At 39.4% G+C, this 10,689-nt stretch overlaps 1 protein-coding gene across 1 annotated transcript; it reads right to left on the bottom strand.

The window, feature by feature from the left end:
* Positions 1-2,176: 2,176 nt before the first annotated feature.
* Positions 2,177-8,804, bottom strand: klhl10a (kelch-like family member 10a). The gene is made up of 5 exons (XM_075450366.1): positions 8,653-8,804; positions 6,779-7,262; positions 5,158-5,775; positions 4,617-4,766; positions 2,177-2,536 (listed from the first exon to the last, which is right to left on the bottom strand). Exons 1-5 carry the CDS (start codon positions 8,802-8,804, stop codon positions 2,177-2,179), a joined length of 1,764 nt encoding a protein of 587 aa, XP_075306481.1.
* Between the last annotated feature and the right edge of the window lie 1,885 nt (positions 8,805-10,689).

The following is a 10,689-nucleotide window of genomic DNA, read 5'->3' as shown; positions in this document are numbered from 1 at the left end:
TATTCACTGAACATGTCACAGATGTATTTTGGGCCTAAACCGTTCTGGGATTTGTAAACCATCAGCAGGCTTTTAAAATCTATTCTGTGACTGACTGGAAGCCAGTGTAAAGATTTTAAAACTGGTGTGATGTGTTCACATCTCTTAGTCCGAGTTAAAACTCCAGCAGCAGCGTTCTGGATGAGCTGCTATAGTTGATTGATTTATATGATTTAGTCTATAGTTGTTTTTTGCCAAAGTTGAGTCCTGCCAAAGTTTTGGATTGTAAGAGTATTTTTCAAGGCATAACAAGGATCCTTCAACACTGCACCAAACAAAGACAGCATAATGTTGCCGCTGTGTGCCATTTCAGATTGTGTGCCAGAGTATTTATAGAAAATCAAGCAGTGAATATCCAGGATTTCACATTACATGCACTTATTTGCCTTGTAATTTTCCTTGTAACACACTCTGTAACACATTAACACAACAACTGTTTTGCACAGAAATCATACAGCTTTGACCTAATCATGTTCACTACTTCAGAGTCCAGTCATGCTTTGAATGAGTGAGAAGGATCCCCTCTCCCAAGCCACATGTTTATATATGGAAGCAATCAGATCTGCCCTGTATGTGCCCACTTTCATAATACATATATTTTTGCAGATGGATAATGGCGAGGAAACTCTCCACTGTTCACCTCAAGGTGACTGCCCAAAACCGAGAAACCAACGCTTTGTCTGTTAGATAATGCAGAGGACAGAAAGAGGGAGTGAAGTGGAGGGAAACAGAGGAGAAGAGATTAAGAGAGAGGCAGGGAGATGGAGAGAGAAGGGGGAGTACATGCAGTAAAACAGAAAAGGACAGACTGAAGTCATTCAGGCTTTTCCTCCCCCTGAATAATCCAAGTTTTGTCCAAATTTAGTTTGAGATTGTGGAACATCCAGTCCTTGACATCAGCCAGAAAGTCAAGTAACAGCAGCAACTGAGACTGAGACTGAATCTCTGAGCATGTTTCCATCTTTCATTCAGCTCTCTGGTTTCCTTCCTTACTTCTTTTACTCCTCCAGCATCTCCACCAGATTTTGAGTAAAAAAAGGTATCTAGATCTTTGTGGCACGACAGAGAAGACTGTAAAATTCCTATACTTAATACAGACACTAAACAAAAAAAAAGTCAGATTTCAATAATGGATTCACTTTTCCACTATTTTAGGGTCGACTGGTAGAACTAGCACTACCAGTTTATTTCAGTGAAGCAACTCTTAAAGGTGGGGTCTGTGATGTTTTCTGGAGCATTTTTGATCATATTGTCTGAAAACCTCCTCACGACCCCATTGCACCCACTAAAATAGAATGTTTGGAAAAAAAACAAAATCTTTTAGTCCATTGTAGAGGGTGTAGCCAGAGGAAATGTCTGACCAATAGAAGTAATGATGAGAGTTACTTTTATTGGATTCTGACACACCAATCAACCGTCAGCCCCCCTCCCCCCTCCCCCCTGCGCATTCACAGACTCGTGACTCGGTCATGTGTTTTGAAGGCGTGGTTTCGAGGGGTGGGCTGAAGGGAGAGGCAAGGTTGTGTATTTTCAAAAATATAGCTTGCTGGAACCGTTTTTCCAAGATCTCAGACCTCACCTTTAATATCAAGAAATTATCAAATGTTCCATGAGCATGTTTCTAGCTGGAGGGAACTATCCAGAAAATCCGATTAGACAAAGGGTATGTGTCTGTTTGAGCAAGTTACTTGTTTAGTTTGCTGTGTATTACTCAGACAGTGCACTGAGTTACCGTTACAGAAATGGAGATAAATTGATGTCAGTATCAATGTATTATTATCAGTATTCAAAGTGTAACTAATATGCTCCAGCTGTTGGTAATTGTTCGACTACTTTGTAGCCACAATGTCCACAACTTGTAATGACTTGTTAACTCACCAACACACTCACCAGACAGGCAAAAAGGCACATTTTTTCTCTGCAATGGCAAGCTTTGGGTCAAACTTTGTGTCTGCAAGATGGACGCCACGCTGTCCTCACACAAGACGTCTTCAACAAACTGAAATGTAAGGAACTATGCAGGAAAACACGTCCTGCTCAACGAGAGTTTGATGCACCAAGAAATTTATTTAATTACAGCCAGGCCTGTCTTGGATGGTGGCATTTGGCAGGGCAGTATTAAACAGCCGCAGACGTTTTAGGTAGAGTCCCCTGTCTCCGCCTCTTCCTCAAAATGTAACAGCGGCAAAGCGTCACGGCGGACAGCATACTCAGTCATGTTGGGGAGTCCAGACAGTACGCAGCAGCTTAGGGCACTGCGGAAGATCTCCATATCACACACCTCAGACCACTCATCCACTGTAGAGTCGTAGTACTCAACATTGTAGGTAGTGGTAAAGCCATTGAAGCCCCCAACAACAAGGAGGTGGTCTTCAATTACTTCGATGCCAAAGTTGCTGCGGGGCGTAATCATAGAGGCCACGGTTTCCCAAGTGTTGGTTTGTGGGTTGTAGGCCTCAGCATTGCGCAGACGGTTGTTGCCGTCAAACCCGCCAACCTGCAAGAGCAAAAATGAAGTGACACGACATGTCATGATCCATTGTTATGGTCTGGACTCTATCTTTTTGAGGCTGTTTGTAGATGTTCTCAATCTCTAAATGTTGTAATGTTGTAAAATGTAAATTTGCCTCCTGCCCTCTTCTCTAACACTCGGTTCTAGTTTGGTGCATAGTTACCACCTGTGTTCCGTTAATCATCACTCCCCTCAGTATTGGTTTTCTTTGTTCTTCTCTGCATACAGTCCTTTTTCTTTTCTGCTTGGTCAGCAGTTCTGACCTGCCCGTTTTAGTAGTGTTCTGGATTTTGTTACTTTTTCTGGATACTCTCTTCTGGATATTAGTTTGCAAGTTTTTCTTAATTTTCTTTTTCTTTTGTTCTTATCTGTCAGCGTTCTGTTTGTGTTAACATTTGAGTCTGAAACCTACTCCTCAGCACATAATTGGTCTTTTAAGTCTTTTTTTTTCTTTCTTGATAAATACCAATTTTTCTAAGAGTGTCACCCCATTTATTAGGAGACTAAGATGTGCAACATTGTGTCTGGTTGAACAGAAAAAGAGTTGATGGGACAGTTCAGTTTTGCAGGTGACAGCCTAAAACAGAGCTATTCTACAAACACAGGCACAACTAGCTTATTTCAATTATGAATAAAGCAGTCTACCAGAAGCAAGACGAATTAGTGCAGAACAGCGAACAAGCAGACCTGTTGATAACCAAGATTCTGTAGTTCATGAATCACATGTGTCACACACCACTTATATCTTGTAAGAACACAGGCTGTAAAAGCATTAATCTGATTACCAGTTCAAGTGAAATATTTATGTGCTTACCAAAGTTTAAAAACTTCAGTTTTATCATCTTTTATCCCATCTATTCCATGGAAAATAAATGCTGTTTTTAACACTTTGTTGTACTGGATTAAGCATTTGCCAGCGTGACATATCATTGCACAATGATGGCATTTAATTAATTCGCATTTCATCAGTTTAGATCCATCCATTTGCTGTTTCCTGTGGTGTGCATGCACTTCTGACATACTAAAAGTCCTACTAAGACCGTTTTTATACATTTAAGATTAGATGGAATTTTTATTGATATGGAGCCAGAAGTGTTAAGTGTTTGGTCACAGCTTGTCAAGCTAATTGTTTGTTTTATGCAACTTCCTGGCCCACAATGAGGCCTCTCTCCAATAATCTGAAGCAAAAATTACTCAAAGTACTGGAGGCAAATTCCAGAGGGGGGGAACAAAGCTGTCAGAGATTACAGGAATCATCATTGGAATGAATGGACTTACAGTTTATTCGTATATGAACACAAACGTATGTAGAAATTATATGTAAGTGTTTAAGTGCATGACTCCAGATTTGATTTTGTGGCATTAAAACAATGTATTGTACAAAGATAACAAGTCATACTTAACACTGATAATTAAACATAAAGGTCTCCCTCTAAAACAGGTCTGGTACCCAAAGCTGTTTAAGTAAATGAAGACCTTGGCCTTTATTTGAAAAAGAGCTTTCTGCATACTAAAGAGCTAGAAAACTAAACATTTTCTCTAATTAGGATGTGAAGACACTGAAATTAAAGTTGAGAGTCTGCACTTTAAGCACATTTCATCATATGTTTTTACAGAAAGCTACATGAAGGAAGAAATATTTCCTCTTTTTAAATAACTGTACCACCGCATGAGACTTTTTAAAAATGTGAACAGATTGGCACTGATATCTTTGTACAAATGTTGGTGATTTCCAGATTATGACTTCTGATGAATGAGGTTAACAGTTTTGACTCTGAGTGAAAAATTCTCAATTGAATGGATGAATACCCATCAAATTAGGTTTCCTAAAGCTCATCATCTTTAGCGGAGCTAAATGGTGAATAAATGTAGCCAAAACATCAATAATCAATCAAATTAACAGTTAACTGTGGTCGGAAAATGGATTTGACCATTACCACCAACTTAATGCTGGTAGACCCCTCTGTGAGTCTGATTGGCTTAAAAGCTCTGCTGATGAAAGCTTTCAGACATTATAGAACGCTTTCTATGTACCCTGTGTGTCGGCTGTGTTTCCTTCACTTACTGCATAGACATGCCCTGCATATGCAATGACTCCTACTCCACTGCGCCGCTTTATCATGGGGGAGATGATTGTCCACTGGTTGGTCTCTGGGCTGTAATACTCCGCTGTCTGTAGGCACTCTTGTCCGTCAAATCCACCACAAATGTAAACCTGAAAGAAGGGACATTAGGTAGTTTTACTTTGTGTTCAAAAGCTTTTGTTTTCTGTATATTTTAGCAGTACAGACATATGTTATTAAATTAAAATACCATATAAGGGTTGTGGTTTGTATTTACAAAGTTCCGTCAGAAATGATGACCATTGTGGCACAATGTTACTGAAAGTAATTGAAACTTTTCATTATGTGGACCTTTCTTTTTCACAAGAAATAACTTCTGTTCCTGGTTGTTTAATACATTTACTCTGACACAACTCTTTTTCAAAAAGTTCACAGACTGTTTTTCTTTACTGTTCGTGTTATAGCCTTATAGGGCAGTTTTTTTAAGACACCAGGAAAATCTCTCACTCTAATGACTCCCAGCAGCTCTTTCAGTCCACTCACCTTGTTGTTGAGGGCTGTGCAGCTGGCGTCACTTCTCTGCTCATGCATTGATGCAATAACACTCCACTGGTTGATTTCAGGTCGATAGTACTCTGCAGTGTTGAGTCGTGTGTGTCCATCATAGCCTCCCATTGCATAGATGCATCCGTTCAAGACAGTCACGCTCACATAGCAGCGGCGGTAGTACATAGGTGCCACCTCATGCCAAGTGTGTGTCAGCGGGTCAAACCTGCGTACGCTGTTGAAATGCTCGACCCTATCAAAGCCACCAATGCAGTACACATACCCATCGAGGAAGGCAGCACCATGATAGGCACGAGGACGCTCAAGATTGTTTGTCACGTTTGTCCAGCGGTTAGCCCTGATATCATAAGCCTCAATGCCGTTGGTTGGATCACCACCGCTCCAGCCCCCAATGGCTAATAGGATGGTACCAGGCAGGCGGGGGCGGAACATGGGGTTACAGATCCCAAAAGAAGAGAGTCTGTATGTGACGATGTGGGATATAGTTCTTGTGGCATTATCAATCATAGACAGGCATTCGGTGTTGTTGTTCACCAGCTCATTGGATAGCACATTGGTCCTGATGTACTCTGCACCCAACAGGGCCATTCTGACCTACACAGAGATAACAATATAAAATCCACAAATATAACTTTATGGGCTGTAGCATATAAGGTAAAATATTCAAGTGATTAACCAACATTTTAGCATTTCACACCATTTTATAAATATTCTAAGCTCCATGTGTCCTGGCCCCATCTATTCTACAGACCCAAATTTGAAAAATATTTATACCCCCTCAAGGTAGGGTAGCTGTATCATCTAATTTTCTCATTGTGAGCAAATTCCATGACATGACCAGAATAAGCTTTCTTTTGTCTGCCTGTCTACAGAGCTTTAAGCCCTTTGACTCCTAATCAGTACTACATCTTAAATTCAGAGTAAAATCTAATTCAGATGCTTGCATGTGTTATGACTAAAAACAAATTAAAACTGAGACTGAAGGCTATGTTGTATTGATTTGTGGAACTGGACAGTTAAATAGATAATAAATAAACCAGCTAAAGAGATAAAATAAAGAAAGAGATTTTCATATATTTCCTGTTCAGAATTTTTGGGGCATGGCTAAAATCATGGCTTCCTTTAAGGTGAGAAAAAGTCTACCCCATCCTAAACACTGTGATGTTATAATGGACATAACACAGCGCAATGGCCTCACATAAGCCAACCATGCCTATAAACTGTATCTAAACTAATCAGATAATTGTTCTGCCATCATGGAACAGTATCTCTCTTGGACTATAGAAGACTGGGGTGCCGACTTTATAATGTCAAGAAACAATGGCGTGTAAAAGAAATGGCTTGATTGTGTGAAGAGCAATATTGAAACGCAGCACAATTACAGATGTTGGACGGGCCACAATCATCTCAGATAATCAAATTAATGCTTTGTGGGTTAAAGGGCCAAGAAAACTGTTTTGTTCTGTGGTTGTTCCAGGACTGTAGCTACACTTAGTGAAGTAACACTTAGTAAAGCATTGATTTTACATTTGTAAGGATCTAACTCTAACCCAAGATTTGAATACTAAATTAAGCATATTCACAGAAGTTACTGTACCTTAGATAAGAGAGCTGCGGTGTGTTTCTCGCGCTCTTCTGGAACATGGGCGATCCACCTCATGATAGCCTCGTACACAGTGCTCTCCTGCCTCACAATGAGGTCATCTTTATCCACGATATCAGTGAGCTCCTCCATGGAAAGCTGCAGGAACTCTTCACCGGCCACAACCTCCTCAAAGTGTTCAATGATGTAGTGGTAGGCCTTGTAGCGCAGTTTGAGGTGGATGCAGATATTAGTGAACTGCCAGATCCCGACAGAGTTTTCTGGGCACAGTTTCCCCTCGAGGAAGTCACAGCAGGTTTGTATGACATCCATTACATTGAGCTGATCAGCAGCTAGAAGAAGTTCCTGGACATTGGCCTCTGTGACAGAAACAGAGCCGGTGTATGCATAGTTGAGGATGAGCTGCATGATGTCAGCAGACAGGCCAGGGATGTGATAAACGTTCTGGTCTGGGTTGGACCAGCGTGTGAAAAGAGCTCTGAGAAGACGACACAGAGGAGAATTGCATTTTTGAAGAATACAGCATGCAATATTTTCCTTTCTTTTCTAATTTCATTGCACTCAAAACAGATCCAACAAAGTGACAAAAGTGGAACAGAGACACAGAAAAACTGTGAAGCTTAACTGATGAGTAGTCATATTGGGTCTTAAACTCTCATGAGATCATAAGTCATGAAATCAACTGAACAATTGACTTTGAAAAATGGAGATGTTAGAAGATTGGATGATAGATTAGTTCTGTGATTTCCAACCTAAAAAGTCAACCTAAAATTTTTCTCTTCAAAATGTTTCTCATCTTTACAACCAAGGCATTTCATGTAAAAAAGCTGGAAATGTACAGTCAAACCCTGATGATCCCTTATACACATCAACAAAAATAGGACTTTATTTCCCTTGTGAGGCACGTTCATACTGCAAGTAAATTGCTGCATAAAGACTGGGAGCCAGTAGCCTGGTTGAATGAATACAGAGTAAACTCTGTACAAAGTGTATTGAATTTATACATTTATCATACAAAAAAAACAAAGATACATCACAGTTTTATGCAATGCAATACAACAAGCACTGCCACTTAAAGGGGATATATGATAGAAAATCATTATTTCTGTGCTTGAGAACATATATTAGTGTGTCTAACATCACTACCGATAAAAAAAATCACAACCCTGGCATTTTGTTTTAGACCCCATTCCTTAAGTGAGCCAATCAGACTTGCATGGGAAACATACGTCGCTCTGTAATGTTATCCAGCCTCCTCCATCTGTATATCCACTTAGCTTCAACTTCAGGTGATGCTGCATTAGCCGTACCTTAAAAATAAGAAGCTGAAACGCTTTTACTTGTGTTTTTTTTGCTTTAATATTTACTACAAATCTCACTGTTAGGGTGACTAACACTCAAGGTAATTTAACTAAAGAAATAAATTAGTTAAAAATGTTTTACCAGTCCTTTAATGTACCAATACTTTTATGTTTTATATCCAGACAAGCAAATTGGACTTCTAATTGGTATTTTTCTTAAATTGTTTTACTAGTTGAAAGTTCAAAATTAGTTTAAAATCAGTTTAAGATTACAATTTCCATTTGTCTTTGAAAGCACCATCAGTAACTTACTGCTCTAACAAAAACAAACATTTATATGGCATTTCAAACCCGACACTGTTGGTCTCAAACCACCGTTTTTCAAATGTAACGCTTATTTACTTCCTTATGTCCACCAGCTCCGTAATATAATATGTGACAAATCAATTTTATTAGAAATGATTCAAAATTTCAGTTTATTCTTTATTCTTAGACTCCCAACATTAACTTAAAAAACAAAAACATGTTCTGTGCAAGTAAAGAGATAAATCCATCAGATTTCCTTACCGAAAGTACTTGGTAATGTTACAGAGGATGACCTTGTGGACCTGAAATTCAGCATCCTCCACTTTGATGACTGCATCACATAATCTTCCCTCCAGACGGAGTTCATTAAACACCGAGCTTAGCGTGTGCGAAGACTGACCTTGTTCACTCATCTTGAATTTTGACAACATGAGAGTCAAACTGGCCCAGTGAAGGCAGAATTGTGAACACACTCATAAATCATCACAGGATTCCAGAATGGAACCACATTACATCACAATAACATGACAAACCGAACATTCCTTCATATTTACATTAAAAAGTTCTCTTATCATGTCTTTAGCATGACACTGTACTGATTTTTACTTTTACAAAAATCACAGAACAACATTGTTTAACATTCACAACAAGTACAGGCAGCTTACTTTATGTTCCCTATCATATACAGAAAAAAAATATTAGTATTTTACTATTAATTCCAGTTGCAAAAGAGCAGCAACAAAACTATTCATTTTGTGTACAAAAGATATGCTGTTGGTTGCATATTTCAGTGCAGATGTTTCCGTTTTGATGGTTGATATTTCAGCAAAGGATCCTATAGACCACCATGGGTTGAAAAAAAAAACATATTTATTATTCATTTTCAGCTATTTGGTCTCCAACATGAACATGCCAAATGTACCCTGAGTAACCGATGTGTCTGTGCATGCCTCACTGGTGGAGCCATGAGTCCCTGATGTGCCTGGCAGTGGATGACTGTCTGTGTCGGGGGCTTCAGAAACTGATGTGCCTGGAGCGGCCCCATTGTCAAGTGGAGTGTCTAACTGGACACCTGTCAGTGCCACCTCCCTAATTATTTCTTGAATTCTTAGGTCTACTTGTAAGACCGCCAACCTCCTGCTGTCCTCCTCCAGTTGTCACTATAATGGGGATTGTGGCTCTTTTTAGTGTTCCAGCTCAGCAATAGGACTGTCCATTTATTATAAAATCTGGCTTTTTAATTTAGTTAGTTTTTGCTCTTTGACCTATGATTGGTATGTGTGTAGGAAAATCAGTTAAATTATTAATTGGAATTATATGAAACTTTATAACTGCTGGTAAATTGTTATTTTTACAATATGTGTAGCCTATAATCATTAATGCTAAAAGATAAATATCAAATGTGGATTGAACATTTGATTAAAATTGATAGTTACAATTTTTATGGTACTTAGATGACTAAATTAAATAACATACATTTGGAGGGAGATCCCCCCTCACTACCCTTTTAGCCTGGTGATATGTTGCTTGTCATCACACGCGATTGGTTGTACATCTGCAAACATTTCATCCGTGCATATATGGCCCATGGCAGAGCAATGTGGCAAAAAAGATGATAAGATAATTCTTTCTTGAAAGAAAAAATAGGAGAAAAGAAGCAGGAAATCATCGCTCAGGCAGGAATCGGCTCCCATAATTCATGTAAAGGAGCCAGCACACAGCTCATTCGGCCGTGACCGGCAGACTACTAGTTCTCAATATGAAGACCTTCGCTCGGACTTGTGGTTTTTTTGTTTTTGTCTCAGTTACTCTGCATTCCTCTGTTAACATGGCATTTACAGCCTCCTTGATGTACTGCATTTGAGGTTTATTTTTATGTATTTACTGACACTCTGACAACTTCCCTTTTCACTTTCTTTGGGTCTAGTTAGCATTGGAAATGGTACCAAAACTTGGTAGCCTATGAAATAGGCTCCAGGCCCAATTTAAATTCTTATTTATCCATCCATTTTCTATACCCACTCAATCCAGAAGATGGTCATTGGAAGGCTTCAGCCTATCACAGCTGCTTTGGTGAAAGACAGGGCCACATAGAGACAAACTAGACAACAACAACCATGCATACATACCAGTGGCGGGCCGTGCATTTCACACATGGGCCTTCAGTATGGTCGGCAACTGTAATAGGGACACCTCATTTTTGCGGGGGGTCAGGGGGTCCTCCCCCAGAAAATTTAGCATTTCTTAGATGCAATTTCTTGCATTTTAAATTGTGTCCCGTTTCAGCTCAATACAGAA

This window comes from Odontesthes bonariensis, chromosome 18 (assembly GCF_027942865.1).
Source record: "Odontesthes bonariensis isolate fOdoBon6 chromosome 18, fOdoBon6.hap1, whole genome shotgun sequence".
NCBI lineage: Eukaryota > Metazoa > Chordata > Actinopteri > Atheriniformes > Atherinopsidae > Odontesthes > Odontesthes bonariensis.
Note: the sequence above shows the minus strand (reverse complement) of the source record. Positions and strands in the feature narration are given on the sequence as shown.

What these genes read in the sequence shown, in the direction of transcription:
- klhl10a (XM_075450366.1), bottom strand. Translation starts at nt 8,804, where the DNA reads ATGAGTGAACAAGGTCAGTCTTCGCACACGCTAAGCTCGGTGTTTAAT. An exon ending in GCACAGCCCTCAACAACAAG is followed by an intron (nt 4,767 to 5,157) that starts GTGAGTGGACTG and finishes CCCTTCTTTCAG; the next exon opens with GTTTACATTTGTGGTGGATT. An exon ending in ATGCAGGGCATGTCTATGCA is followed by an intron (nt 2,537 to 4,616) that starts GTAAGTGAAGGA and finishes TTGCTCTTGCAG; the next exon opens with GTTGGCGGGTTTGACGGCAA.